The sequence below is a fragment of the Xiphophorus maculatus genome, chromosome 16 (assembly GCF_002775205.1).
Source record: "Xiphophorus maculatus strain JP 163 A chromosome 16, X_maculatus-5.0-male, whole genome shotgun sequence".
Classification (NCBI taxonomy): Eukaryota; Metazoa; Chordata; class Actinopteri; order Cyprinodontiformes; family Poeciliidae; genus Xiphophorus; species Xiphophorus maculatus.
This window is the reverse complement of record NC_036458.1, coordinates 763,881-779,319: the sequence shown is the minus strand read 5'-3', so window position 1 is coordinate 779,319 and position 15,439 is coordinate 763,881. Positions and strand designations below refer to the sequence as shown.

The window sequence follows — 15,439 nt, the reverse complement described above, 5'->3', positions numbered from 1 at the left end:
GAGCTTTGGCTCTGATGGAGAACATGGAGCCATTGATCAGAGATCAGATTGATCTGCTGGTTTCTGAGCGTTTAGATTCATCCAGACTGATCATCCTGGAGCTCTGAGCAGAACTTAAAGCAGGTACCGGTACCGGTACCGGTCCAGCTGCAGCCGTCCTCCAGTGGAGCCGCCCGCTTTGTGAATGCGCCTTATGGACAGAAATCATCTGGTATTTAGAATAATCCTCCACTCAAAAGACTCTCTGACTCTTTAAATCCGGCTGAACGCTCTGCTGCTCTAACAGCCATTTACAGGATCTCTTTATTTTTTTAATTTGGATTTTTTTTCTTTAAAATGTATTATTATTATTTTGGTAATATCTTGATTTTATTCTCTAATTATTTTTGAGTTATTCTGGTGATATTTCGACTTCACCTCCTGAACTTGCTCCTGTGACCTGAGGCTCGGTCAGAACAGACATTTCATCTCTAAGCTGGTTGCTGTTCAGTGAAATCCTGCTTCATAAATCATCCTCCTTCTGTTGGTTGGACCTTAACGGATCAAAACGGCAAATCAGAAGATGCTGAGTGTTGTGGAAGGTCGCTATGGCGATCTCCTCTGAATAATCTTTGTTTCTGCTCTGTCTGCAGCTGGAAGAACCACCACCAACGAAGAGCTGGAGGACATGTTGGAGAGTGGCAAACTGGCCATCTTCACCGATGATGTAAGCACCGCACCTGCGGTCACTTTAACGTGGAGCCTTCTGCTTCCTGTACGCATCATCATGTGATCAGGATGCAGAACGGCCACAAGGTGCGCTGAAACATCAAGTGAAGGCAGCCTTTGCTTCTGGACATGGGAAGGAAAGCTGAAGAAAAGCCACCACTGCTTTTATTCTGAAGGAGTTCATATTGTTTTCTTCTTCAAATTAAAAGCGGCCGTGACTGCAGGGATTTAACAAAACACCTGGCTGCAAATGACAGCTGAGCTACTCTGATTGAAGCCACTTGTATTGTGACGTCACAGTGTGGTGACCAATCAGCACAGGTCAGTAAAGTTCAGGTTTACAGCAGGTGTGGAGTTAGTCTGACCAGGTAAGTTCGTCCAACTGCCAACGAACCGACAATAAATCATTCAGAAAGCAACTAAAACCTGTGACTTTCATTTAACAGGTGAAGATAGAAAACAAAAGGTTTCTTTACCAACTAACCATATTATGACCAGAAAATAGAAACAATCCCATTTAAGTGACTTGTTGTACAATATGCTGAAAAAGAAGAAAATTAATACAGAAACATAAACATTTAAATTTATGTTAATAGTAAAATCACAAAGACCGAAAAAATGTAGGTGGAAGCATAAGATTAATTTAACTCTGTCTAAATTTAAAATGCTGATGCTAATTAACAAACAAGGCCAATCAGGAAGTCAACTCTAGCTAACAGTGAAATAATCCTTGCTACTCTGAAAGCTAACTGCAGCTAGCACAATTAGCTGTAAGCTAACTTAGGCTAATTACAGCTGATTCAGCTAAACTGACAGCTAAAGCCAAGATAACACATCCATAAATGACTTCTCAGCTTATATCATGAAACAATATTTACTTATTTTGAAGCTAATTGTAGCTAACCATATGCTAATTTCACTTCTTTAAGAAACTAGTTTTAGCTAATCCCACAATTTAATTAAATATGTTTATTGTCACCAATCACAAAATTGTTCCAGCAAATCTGGATTTTTATATTTGCGGTTTGTTTGGCTAATTAGCAAATTTTTTTTTTTTTTTTTTGTATTTTGTGTACAGCTAAACTTATCCATACAGAGAAACTTATCCAACTAGCTAACTTAGAAGCCATTAACTCATTTTTAACTGTATGTTGATGGTATAAAATTTAAGTCAATAAATATTGTAGATGTATAGCTTTTTCTCTTCTTTGAGACGAGCAGATTTAAACTGCAGAAAAATGTTCTAATAATTTACTATTTATTTCCCAAATTTTAGATTTTATCCTCTTTTCTAAAGTTACTTCTGTAGACTTTGGGTTTTTTATTTGACGTTCTGTGACGGAGCAGAGAAGACAGAATATGCTTCTGTAAACTTGTCCTGCAGATCAAAATGGACTCTCAGATGACCAAACAGGCCCTGAACGAGATCGAGACCCGACACACCGAGATCATCAAGCTGGAAAACAGCATCCGTGAGCTCCACGACATGTTTGTCGACATGGCCATGCTGGTCGAGAGCCAGGTAGGCCACCGGTGTTAGAAAGCTACCTGATCCCATAGAGGAGTTGCTTGGTGTCGCTTAAATTCAGATGTTTGTTTTAGGGAGAAATGATTGACAGAATTGAGTACAACGTAGAACACTCTGTCGACTACGTGGAGCGAGCCGTCTCCGACACCAAGAAGGCCGTAAAATACCAGAGCCAGGCTCGCAAGGTAAGACTCTGGCTTCCCTCCTGATGAAACTCTGCTCTGGACCCCACCGTCAATCCAGGAGGCTCCTTTTCAAACGGCTCCTTTGGTGTCTTTTAGCTAAAATGCTAAAAGACACCAATTTGTCCAATTGGAATCTAAAAAATGTCCAAGGAGCTATTCCTCCATTTAGCGTAAGACACTTTGTGACCACAGTCGTAAACATCTATGAAGACTCCTTCATGTCCACTGCCTTCCAAATACAGTGATGCCTCTTCAACCCACAAATGACTGGACTCCAACTGCAAACTCCAGGAAGTGGTGCAGCTGCCTCCCTTCAGGAACTCAAACCTTCCTGTTGGTCTTTCAGTGTCTTAATGTCCAGAATGAGGTTTTAGCTGCAGATGAATTGCATTCCTATCAGACGACTAACTCTCCAGTTTGAACTTAAAATGCTGTTTTTAGCAGTTCTTGCTTGAATCTTTAACATTTCAGTATTTAACTCTGCTAGCATACTTTCAGACTCTATTCTGGTTCTCTCATTATATGGTGAGAAAATCATTTTAAAAAATGGAAATTTGCACAGCCAGTCAAAACAACAGCACCCGCCGTCCTGCATCGACACGTCGCCTTCATGAAGACAGAAACCGAAGGTTCAAACTCACAGAAAGACTTTTATAGAATTTTTGTCCAAATTTCCCTTTCCAATAATCTTAAGGACGTCACGGTCGTTCGAATGGCTCTTCAAAGGCGCTAGCCTAGCGTGTTTGTTTCAGTTGCATTTACCCAGAATGCCCTGTGCTGCTTTTGTCCGGTCCCTTCAACTGAACCCAGACCAAGGTTTGTGGGCAGACCAGTTAAATTTTTTGTTCGATTACGAATTCACGCCTCCTCAAATGAACCGCTCTTTCTAGGCAACCGGCCTGGAGTCGGGTTAAATCGGAGTGAACAGAGCTGGAGGGAATGCAGCCTAAGATTTCTAACAAAAAGACAACGCTAAACGTTTTAAAGAGGAAAACCCAAATAAAAAAGTGGTTCTGAATGTCATTCCCTCATCATTCATGCGTTTGCTTCCTTCTGTCACCCTGCAGAAGAAGATCATGATCATCATCTGCTGCGTCATCCTGGGCGTGGTCCTGGCGTCGACCATCGGCGGCACGCTGGGTTTCTAAGACGTTCCTCCACCTGCTGCCATGATGACTGATGCCGACCGACTGACCGACAGCCAGCAGAGAAAAGAAACAGCAACGACAACACAAAAAACTTGAAACACAAATGCAAGACCGACAACCAATCAGCTAGGAAGAGATAATCCAATCACAAATAAGAGGAAACACCACGGGTTTGGGCGGGGTACAAAAAGCTAAGAAGAAAACACAGTAACACCACATTATAGGTGACTTATCCACACAACAAGAGAGGGAAAAATAAACCTATTTATGTAAATGTATTGAACATATGAAGCAACACGTGGGTTAGCTACCTGTAAAAAATGATAACCTCTAATATAACTTTTACTTTGTTGTTTGTTTGGCTGTTTTCCTATGTTTTGAAGTTCCTTGTTTGTTTTTTTGGGAGTCTCCGAGGACAGTGACGGCTGCTGGGTGGGAGTCCTGCGGGACAAATCTGTCATTCGGGTTCCTCACGTTCATTTCAGAAAACAAACAGCTAATGCATAGATGTAGAAAACCCGAAGGTTGCAGAAGTTGGAGAACGACGTTAATGTTGTGCCTCGCTGTCAGCTAGTCCGCCTCTCATTGGCTGCTTTGCCCCATCATTCGCCTCGGCCAGCCTGGTACCGGAGACCGATTGGACCCTTAGCAGATGTTTTCACAGCCGGCTGCGGTTGGGAAAACACCGCGTTGACAAGGGGGAGGTCAGACTCCCCTGACTGTTGCATCGATCCAACCAAAGAGTTGGGGAGGGAGGGCCTCTGACCGTCCTGGTTATTCTGATTGGCCAGCATAGGCGACAAAGTGATACCTGAGGGCTGGGTGGAGATGGACAGTTAATCTATGCAGTTTAGATACAAGAAAGACGACTTGTCCCGCCTACCAACACAGAGATAGCCAATGAGAATCTGTTAAAAGCCAGGGCCGTCATCCTCAAGCTGCTCTTCTCGAGGAGTCAACAAAAAATAACGGAAACGCATCAAAACCAACAAGCAGGCGAAACCAGTTACCCGGGTGTGGCAATGGTCCTGTGGCCGTTTTGTGTTTCGATGGCGAGCGTTTGTTGCTTTTGTCGTGCTGCTGTTCCGGTGTGTGCGTGACGTATCCTGTGCTGTATCTGCTTAACATTGTGTTAACGTTGAGTTTGTGCGATCCGACGTGTCTCCGGTGTTTGTGTTGGAAAAGCTGTGATGTTTCGGTTGCCACACATGAAGGCATTCCTGTAGATAATGTGAAAGGAGCATCACTCCTCTCTGCATGCCGAGACAGGATGCTCCAACCGCCCGGACTAGGAGTACGGCAGCTTCTACGGCCATTTCACATTCTCTATGGGTGCATTTCCCTGGAAGGTGGATCAACGTGACACACATTCATTCACAACATGAACATGTCATTTATGTTTTAACTTCTGACATAGACAGACCCCATGAATGTTGTGTTACTGCCAGTGTTAGGGTTAGTCTGAGCTGCTTTGCATGGTGTAGAATTAGCTTGTGTTTGTGTAGGTTGTGTAGAAGCTTATTGAAGATTTATCTTCTGTTTTCTAGAAACTTTTTCTAAAATCTGTGAAAGGCATTTGTGGTGTCCGGCCCAGTATGGCAGAAAAGATTTCAGAAATACAACAAAGGGTTTGTGGCTCGTAGCAACATAGCAAGAAAATTACTTTTTAAATTATTGAAAACTATTTCTAGCTAAGCTAATCCTTGAAATTTTATAAGCCAATTCTAGCCTCACCAAAAGTAGCCAGTCTGGAAGCTAATTATTGTTAATTATAAGCTAATTCTAATTTTAGAGGAAGTAAAGATATTTAATTATACGGAATAAAAAGTATTTATTTGATTGTTAGCCTTCAACTGTGAACCACATTATGCTAATTTGGAAGCTAATCCTTGTTAAACTTGGGGATCATTTTAGCTAATCATAGACTTTAGCTAAAAAAAGAGATAATTCTTGCAAATCATTGGCTAAGTCTAACTTAAAGGAAAGATATTGGTAAAAACATTTGATTTTACCACACAAAAAGTATTTATGTGTCGTATTTTGTACTTTATTAGTCTGTAATTGTGAGCCAAATTAATTTGGAAGTGAATCCTTGTTAACCTGGATAAGAAATTTTAGCTAATAATTAAATAATACCTGCAGTAAAAATGTGAGTTTAAACAGGTTTTTTGCTGTGTTTGCAGTAGCAACCTACCCATTGCCCAAAGAATGCAAACTAACTATGAGGAACCACTAGCTAATTTCAGCTAGCTATTAGAGTTAGCAGTGTTGGACTCACTGGGACAAATTCCCAGGTTTTACAATACTAAGAACATAAATGCTGTAGGAACGTTTCACTGTGTTTGAAACCTGGGGTTTATTGAAAAGGTAGCAGTACTGGACGAAAAGCTGAAAATGGCCGGACAAATTGTTGTTTCACAGAGTGATGCAGTCTCATGGCAGCTCGTGGAAATCTTTACCTGCATATGTTTTAAAAATGTCACATTTGACAAATTTGCTCAGATTATCCGAACTCTGAGGGATTCTTCCATTAATAAAGCTTCTACTGAGTCGCTAGGAATCTGTTCAGACTGAGCTTTTTATAATACCCAGTCTGAAACGTTGCTGTTCTATTCGGAAATGTTTGGTGAGGTGTTCATGATTTGCCAGGACGCTGGTTGGGTTTGAGGTTTCTGGAGGAATGCGCTCAGGCTCTGTGATACGGAGGTTATCGTACTTCTGTTGAGGCCTACGCTGGAGGAAAAACCACCTTCAGATCCCTCCGCACTCTCTGCCAGAGCAATAAGCTTCAATACACAGAGTCCAGGACATAGTCGTTGTTTAGTGGAAAACGTGTTTTTTCTTGAGATGTAGAAGTTAGCATTGTTAGCTTTAGATGTCTGTGATGCGCTTGATGTTCTAGTTTCAGGTTTGGAGAAGATTGGGGTCTATTTAATTTATTCTTTGGCTTCAATAAACCAAAACTGCTGTGTTCACCAAAATGTCACCCTCTTCTCCCAGCAGCAAAATCCAACAAATCTCTCAAACGGACCATCTGTAGATTCAGGATGATTGGACCCTTTCTCAGCTGTTGTCGTTGGTTTTTAGTGGTTTCCAACAGGTAAATAAAAGTAAACCGAAGTGGATTTAATGACTTAGCGAGTCAAAATCTCATTGTAACTTCATGCATCAGATTTTTTTAAAAGTTAGCTGCGCTTTCCTTCCCTCAGCGCCATGGTCTATTGGACAGTTGATGGTTGTCCTGGTGGTGGTTGAGGTGGATGAACATCAGCGGTGTAAGGATGCCGTCAAAGCACCAGCCAGTTTGTTGACAATGACGTTGTGTTTTGTGTCTATATTTTCTGTAAAGTTCCTGTTTCATCCATCAGGCCCCTGAAAACACATCGAACCACAACGACGTCACCAAAATGATTCAGAGGGTCGGTTCGCCCGAGTGTCCGGCCCTCCCGGTCCTCTTGTCTTGTGTTGTAGTCGTTTGGTTGTATAAAAAGATGGCGACGTGTATTGGGAGTCTGACCTTCCCCTCCATCCTGCTGTGTGTAATAATTATAACGTTAATAATAAAAAAGGCATGCAAAGCGTTGTGGAGTTTGCATGAAGGTGTTTTTGTACCCCACCCCGCCCTCCTTACCGTGCACTTTACCACTCATCGGACCTGTTTGATTAGCACATTAGCTACTAGCCACAACTTATTACCTGTTACTAATTGATCTGCGTTTCAGTATTTCTGTTAGACGCGTTTTGTTGGAACATAATTGAGTGTTTTATTTAAATGTGAAAGGCTAAACTCCCGTCAGCTTCGGTCATTCAGGTCCATCTGGACTTCTCGCTGGATTTCACCCCGCCTTTATCTGCTGGGCTTGTTTACTCCACCCTTTGTTTGCTGAGAAATCGCCTGTAGGCTGCTCTCCGGTTGCTCCTCCACCCATCGTTGTGCGTGTGCAGCATGTTTCCCTGCGTCTTCGGTGAAGACGGCGCGTTTGTGAGCGTGTGTTGGCAGCACGGGTTCGTTTCAACGTGCAAAGACTGCAGTCCGCCGGGTTGCAGCTGTTTTCACAAGTTGTTAAAAAATTGCGACTAAGAGGATCAGAGCCCTAAATGTACGCGATGTTCACTGTTTGTTTGATTCAAACCAAAGCCTTCTCCCTCCCACTCGTGTTCTCAAAATGTCCGCCGCTAGAATCGAAGAGCACAAAGCAAGTGAAGTTTACACCGAGACGTTCCTCAAACAGATACAGCAATTTAAAAAAAGCTAAACTAAAAGTGAAAAGCCTGCCCTGATCCCCCCCACACACCACCAGCCCTCACTGCATGATGGTCTTTCCCTGCACAAGTTGATCCGACCAATCTGAACAATGTCTGCCTCCAGTTCCTCTTCTCCTGTAGATGCTAGTTTGTGGTCTGATTAGTGGAAAATATGGCACATAATCATAACCGGAGACAACGGTGGTGCTTCTTCTATTCAATAACTGCTCTTGTTCTTGTTGTTTTGGTGTCATTTTGTTTTCCTGTACAGCTAATCAGTCGTCTTCACACCTCCGGATCAACGCGCTGCTGCGGCAGGAGCAAAACAAAATTATTAAAATTATAGATTATTGTTATTTCTGATGTATATTTATGTGTAAATTTGTGGGAAAATATATAAATTAAATTCAAAGTTCAACTTAATTCCAGGATATCTACCAGAAAGGCCAGTTTTCTGTTGCTTTGAGGCTGAAAAATAACCCGAGATCCGTTAACCAAATATTCTGCATCTCCTTCCTAACCGCTAACACCGGAGAACTTTTAGAAGACGAGAATTTATAAATGATTTTAACCAAAAGAGAACGTAGACAGGAACGGACCTCGGATTGTTGCAGAAAACTTTCTCATCTCTACCTGATGTCCCACCTTGGAGAAACATGAATTAATACAAATTAATCTGTTTGCAAACATGCGGTTTGTTGCAGATGTGCATGTGTATCCAGATGTTTGCATAATTCAGATGTTTTCCAGGAGAAAGTTTAAAATAAAAACATTGAGATATTCCAGCTCCACAAACTGCCAGCGAGCGTTGTCCGCGGCGTGACGAAAGACTAATATATAAACAACAATATATGAATATTTTCATGTAAATCTTACACCAACGTACGCCGTTTGTATGACTGTGTACATGGCCGCGTGCCATTACTGCTTCTGTGGGCGTGGTGCCGTTTTTCTGTCAGAGCAGGAAGCGAGCGAGCAGGAAGTGGATCATCCTGAGGGGCTCGGTCGCGGCGCAGAGGCTCCAAAGATCGACTCTCTGTTAGCCAAACAACCCGCCGTGTTTCTCCAGACGCGCGGCAAACCGTTATCGTCATTTTGCTTGAAGTAAACATGAGTCAGTCCTACTTTTTACCTCCTCATTTGTCGGACCAGAACCCGCTCTGCAATGATTTTTGTCTTCATGGGAAGATTTTCGGAAACAAAGCCTGCTGCGCTTCCTGCTCTGATTACATGAAAACTTTGATTTTTTTTGTTGCAGTAAAAGCTGTGACTTGTTTTGAACTGATCTGATTTTTTTATGCTTGATCCAAACGTCTCTTTGCTCTCTTCATCAAGCGAGACAGTATTTGGTTTCTATCAGTGTTTTTATTTCCTGAGTGGGAGGAGTTAGGGGAGGGGTCAAATAGATAGACCACACCCACATAGTCCCTGCCATATTAAGAAATACACTTAAATAACATTATTATTATTATAGTTGTTGTTGTTATTATAATTCTAACCATAAAAGGCAAATAAAATGCAGAAAAACATTTGCAAAAACCCAGGAGGAGTGAACGGCTTCACACAAAGTGATCAAACAGAAAAACTTTTAAAAAGGGAGGTTACCACGATTCCTTGATTTAAAGAAATACAAAAGGAGTTATGTTATCATAAATAATAGTAGTAATATTGAATATTGAATGCTCGCAATTTTGTCAAACTGAAACTGGAATCTTTGTGTTCTGTAATTATTGTAAATAACTTCAAAGAGAGAAAAAATGACTTGCATGTCTATGTATAAATCTACTGAGATATTTATTCCCGTCAAAGTTGACAAGCATTTCGATGTCTGTCCTTTTTCGCTGCTTTTATTTCCCGGACGTTGCGTGTCCTAAGCCCCGCCCCTCCGCTCTCCGTCGGCGGCAGAGAGACGGCGCCGTGTAGCTTCCATCGCCGTCGTTCTCCGCCTCGCTCAGTCTGGACGCTTTGTCTGCTCACAGCCGCTCCTCCGTCCATAACCCCAAATCCAGAGGCCCCGCCCACTGGCTCCTCTGATGAAAGTGCTTCCCTCCATATTAGGAAACTAAACCCCGCCTCCAGGGCCTTAGAAGCCACGCCCTGGTCCCTCTGGAAGTCCTGTTCAGGGTCACCACCTCTCTGTCGGACGTCGTCTCTCCGCCTCATTCCGCCAAACATCCGACCTTTTCCTGTCTGGTTCCCACTTAGCCTGCACCCAGTCCTCTAAAACCGACTCAGTCCAACCAGTTCATAGCCATATCCAAATGAAAGTGCCCAGACAGTCTGTAAACTACAGGTCAGGTGGACTGGGATCAGCAACTCTGAGACAGAATCGGTGGTGGTGGTACGCATCAACTTTAGAGAAAAAGCACACATCCACCAAAGCAAAGGGACTTTCTTGCTGATCTTCATGCTCTCACTAGACACCAGTAGACTAAAACTAGCTTTAAATCCGAGTTACGTACTTCAGAACTCCACCACAGTCTTCCTACTAACCAACTTTCCCAATTTTTTATTCCCAGAGGAGTTCCTGGAGGAGATTGTGACGCTGGTTTCTTGAAGTCGTCAAAGGGATGCAAAAGCTAAGTCCAGGACAAGCTAGCATAGAACAGGACAAGCTAGCACCGTCCAGGACAAGCTAGCATAGAACAGAACAAGCTAGCATAGAACAGAACAAGCTAGCATAGAACAGGACAAGCTAGCATAGAACAGAACAAGCTAGCATAGAACAGGACAAGCTAGCATAGAACAGAACAAGCTAGCATAGAACAGGACAAGCTAGCATAGAACAGGACAAGCTAGCATAGAACAGAACAAGCTAGCATAGAACAGGACAAGCTAGCATAGAACAGGACAAGCTAGCTAAGTTAAGCAAAAGTTAAAGTTAAGTAAAGCTAGCTGAGTTCAGTAAAGGCAAGCTAAACTTAGTCAAAGTTAGCTAAACTCAGCATAAACTAGCTACGTTCCCAGTGAACCAGTTGTAGTTCTTTTCGCTTTACGCGGTCAGGCCGTTTGGCGGCTTCGAGGTCTGCGGTCCGGCCGGAGTCGCCACCCAATTCCAGGCCCGGTCTCCAGCCTCACACAGGCCTTTCGTAACAAAGCGTGCAATATTCAGAGAAACAAGGGCTGACCTTATCATGCAGAGGCGACCAGGCCGGCCGACGCGCCGCGCTCTCCAGCAGGAACTCCCGACGCGGAATCCCGCCGTCCAGACGCCATGATCCGGGGGGAAATACGCCACAGTTTTTGTTTTATTGTTATTAGTTTTAGGCGGCTGCATGCTGATGCTGTGCTGGGGGAGGAGGTGGGGGGACGGCAGAGAAGAGACGGAGATCAGAAAAAAAAGTCCGCACAGTAAAAAACCGCAGAAAGAGGACAGTGACGTCGCTCTTTGCACGCAACTTTGACCGGAAATGCAACTCGTGTCCCGTTTTTTTTGTGTGTGTATGTGTGCGTAGCGTAATGTAAAGCGATCTGTCCCCCCTCCTCCCCCGCTGCCCTCCTGCCCCTCCTGCCCCCTCTCTCGTACTGCTGTTGGCTGTTCTGTTTAGTTCATGTGACGTGCCAGTATTCCCCCCCCCCCCTTCTTTAACCCCCCCTGACTCCCCCTCCTCCCTTTACCCCCCCAAGCCTCGCCCTTCCTCTCTTCATGGATCTTTAAGATGACAACTCTATGCAGATGCTGTCTTTTATAAGTGTGTCAAAATTTTAATTTAAAATAAAAACTAAAAAAACAAACCCTGACAGACATATTGAAATGAAACAAAAAATTAATAAAGAAAAGGATTGTTCAGTGTACTCTGTGGCGTCATGGGATCATTATTGCTTTGTGTTTGGATGGATGGATGGATGGATGGATGGATGGATGGATGGATGGATGGATGGATGGATGGATGGATGGAGATCATGAGCGGACTCAGGACAGAACCGTGAGGAACACCGAAGGAATCCAATTTCAGCCCAAAGCAGTAAAACTTTCCAATATGACTGGAAACGTCAGATCGGCTCTAAAATGACGTCACCAACATTTGATGCGACTCCTGCACGCCCCCGTGTGGCTGGCCTGGGATTGTCCTCTCTGCAGCTGCTGATGTGGGAGATGGAAACACGTCGAAACTAAAACTGTGGAGAGTGAAGAGTGCCAATTTAAAATAATCTAAGAAATAATCATTTTAATTTACTATATGTTTGAGGCAACCAAGAGACGTCAGGGTCTCTGCAGAAGCAGCCAATCAGATGTCAGGGTTCCCAATTGTGCCGCCCACCATTTTGTGCTTCATCAAAGGATTATGGAATTATTTATGAAATGATGAAATAATATAGTTCTTAAAATGAAAAACAGTTAATTGAGGTACATATAATTAATTCAATATTTCAGTGATTCTTGAGAAGTGGGACAATGGGTTTAAATTTTCCCTTTTTTTAAAAAATTATTTCTCAAGCTTATGTATACAAATATGACAAATAATGTTTTGGAAATGTAAAAATGCCAAGGTGCAGGCTACCAATTGCAACATTTTTTTGAAAATTAAATTTTCAATGGACCTGACCCAGAACTTTGTCATCACCATCTGACAAAAATAAAAATAAAATTATTTTTTAATGACCCTAGTAGTGATATTTTTACTCAGTTTTACAGACAAATGTTTCTAAATAAATATTAAATATTATTTAAAACAAAAAACAACATAAAGTCCATGTGAGGGAGTTGACACAGAACTGAAGGTTTTGACAAACTAGTGGGTAAAAAGAAAAACTTGATGCATGTGAAGTAATGACATTTATGTAAAATACATTAAAATGAATTAACTGCATATTTAAATAAGATTAGTCAACATTAACACTGAAAGAGTCACAATGTCAGTTAAAAACTCTGATGGAGTCGACAAAATGACAAACTACCTCAATTTATATGATGTTATTCTGAAGGAGGCCATATTGTAGCTCATCAGGTCCAGGAAATCTTTACAGTTTACAGAAATTAAACATTTATTTTGCAAAACTTCATCAAAGTTTTGTAAATTGTCAGTTATGGTGTTGACACATCATGGCTGTTACGAACAACTTAGGAATTAAACAGAAGAAAAAACTAAAGAATAACATAAGCTAACTAGCCTAGCCTAGCCCTGTTAGCAAAGGAAGAGAAAGGAAGACGTCATGGGGTCCTCAGAAGTTCTGATGCCCCCAATAATGCCAAATTTTTTTACACTCTTTTTGTCTGACGGTATTGACAAACACTTGGGACAAATTACAATTGAGTTGGAAAATATATAAAAAATTATTTGTAATTCAATTTATTTATACTTTTATAGTTATTTATTTGAATATTTATACTTAATTGTCATAATATATTATCTTACTATTCCTTTAATTGTTTTAAACTATTATAATGTATTGAGTTCTGGTCCAGGACAAGGGATTTTAAAGACACCATCCACCTACTATGTTTAAAATAAAAAATATTCAGCAAACACCAGGAAAACATACATTATTGTTGTTCACATGGCCCAGGTTAGTTTAGGAAGTTATTTGAAAAAAATGTATTTTGTGTATATTTTATTCACATTTTGTGCTTTAATGTTTTGTCCCTCTTCTCGAGAATCACTGATTTAATAAATTTCCAATTATTTCCAGTTTTAAAAATGAATGTTTAATTATTTCATAAGTATTCATTATAATTTAGCGCTCTTCACTCTCCACACAAAATTGAGAAAAACATGAACATGGAAACCCAAAAGTGCCACAATCCAACATAACAATATTTCTATTTCTAGTTTATAAAACACATAAAAACAAAATATGTGATATGTGGAGTAACTATAAAGTATGAATCATTTATTAAATATCTGATAGTTTATACAGGATTTAGTGAGACAGCACATCCTGTTTAATCCATTACTCATCTGAAGTTGACTGCGCCCCATGACCATCACAGAGAAATCCATAATGTGCTGCAATGAGGGACAAGGAAATAATTACTTGTGTGACAGAATTCATATAATGTAATAATAAAGTTAAAATGTTTTATTTTATTTTTTTATTGAATTGTGACACTTCTGGTCTTCTGTACAATTGTCAGGGATGTTGCTGGACTGTTTCTCCAGGAATCAGACTCGTAAACTGATTATTTTTTCTCATCTATTTATTTTCAGTACTCAGCAGTAAGGGTTATAGTATATGGACAAGTTCTCTGTTAAGAAATGAATTATCAAAACATAGTTTATAAAAGTGTATAGTAAGCATTACATCATATATACGCATGAAAACAGAAAGTTCGAGCTTCAAACGGAGGATTACAGCTGCTCCAAACTTTCTTCTTCTCTAATCTACTGAGATGCAGGCAGGAAGTGTCGGAGGACAGACGGCGGATGGGGATATTTCTGTGTTCTAGATCACATGGACTCCTACAGCACTTGACGGTCACTGCACGGCTTTCACTTTATTTTTATTTTTTGACTAGCACCGGTGCTCCTCGACACGCTGACAGACACACACAGGCTTCCAACAGTTAAATAAGAGAAACGGGAAAGAAACACCAATAAATACAGGAAGTGGGACAGAGCCGGGCGTCCCGCCGACTCGGCCGGGAAGTCCGTCCGGAAGCAGGGAGTCGGCGTGACGTCACGGGGTGAAGAAGGCAGGATCCGGATGAGTCTGTCGGCTCCGAGCGGAGGGGCGCTTCACATCGACACGGCTCTAAAGTCACACAGCCTAAACACTAGCGCGGTCCGATACACGAGTTAATCATCAATAATCAATAATCAGCTTCATATAAATAAATGAGTTACTACAGGATCTGCTTCCTTCGGTCAAAGGCGCAGAGATACGAGTTCGGGATACAGTTCACACACACGGACCGCAGGTTCTGCTGGTTTAGCCAGCAGGTGGCGCTGCAGGCTGAATCCACAGCCAGCAGGACAAACATGGAGGAATTTCTGTAAACCCGGGTTCTGACCAGCGACGGGACTTCCGGCTCTCTAAAGGGAACCGAATCTTCAGGATCCGCTCAAAGAACCGTTCAGATGATCAATTCATTTTATCCCCAATATGGTTTTTATGTTCACTGTTTTTGTGGGTGAAGTTTAAAAAAAAGTTTAATTATCTTTATTAAGTTAAAATGTTTGTTCTTTCAGAAACATGTTTTTAGAAAATATGAAGGTTAAATATGCAGCTTTTACATGCGTCGTGTGTATTAATAACGTTTGGCTGATATTTATAACAGTAGAGGGAAGTTCGCCTCAGAAACAGGAACTGATGTCAGATCATCTGTGATCCAGAACTGCGCTGGGTTTTTAATGTCGTCGCCCTCTACTGGTACAGAACAGGCATTGCAACATTTACTAATGGAGAAGCTGCTGAAGCAAAACCAGGATTTCAGACTTCAACCCAGATTTGGTTCTGGTGGAGGAGGAAAGGTCTCCAGAACCAGAACTTAGTCAATAATTTAGCAGCAAAAAAAGTTTCTTTAAATTGAAAATGTTTACTTTGTTGCCAGTTTAATGATTACCGTATTTTCCGCACAATAAGGCGCACCCAAAACGCTTCAATTTTCTCAAAAGCCGACAGTGCGCCTTATAATCCGGTGCGCCTTATATGGGCCAATATTGAGCCACAACAGGTCTTGCAAC

General features: G+C 41.6%; 1 protein-coding gene across 1 annotated transcript in view; it reads left to right on the top strand.

The window, feature by feature from the left end:
• Window positions 1–11,393, top strand: part of LOC102220115 (syntaxin-1B) — a 48,512-nt gene extending 37,119 nt beyond the window's left edge. Inside the window, exons 7-10 of the mRNA XM_005812472.2 lie at window positions 633–706; window positions 2,093–2,230; window positions 2,311–2,421; window positions 3,489–11,393. Of these exons, the coding sequence (XP_005812529.1) occupies window positions 633–706; window positions 2,093–2,230; window positions 2,311–2,421; window positions 3,489–3,569 (404 nt within the window). The 3' untranslated portion in view covers window positions 3,570–11,393. The remainder of the gene's footprint in view (window positions 1–632; window positions 707–2,092; window positions 2,231–2,310; window positions 2,422–3,488) is intronic.
• Window positions 11,394–15,439: the final 4,046 nt, after the last annotated feature.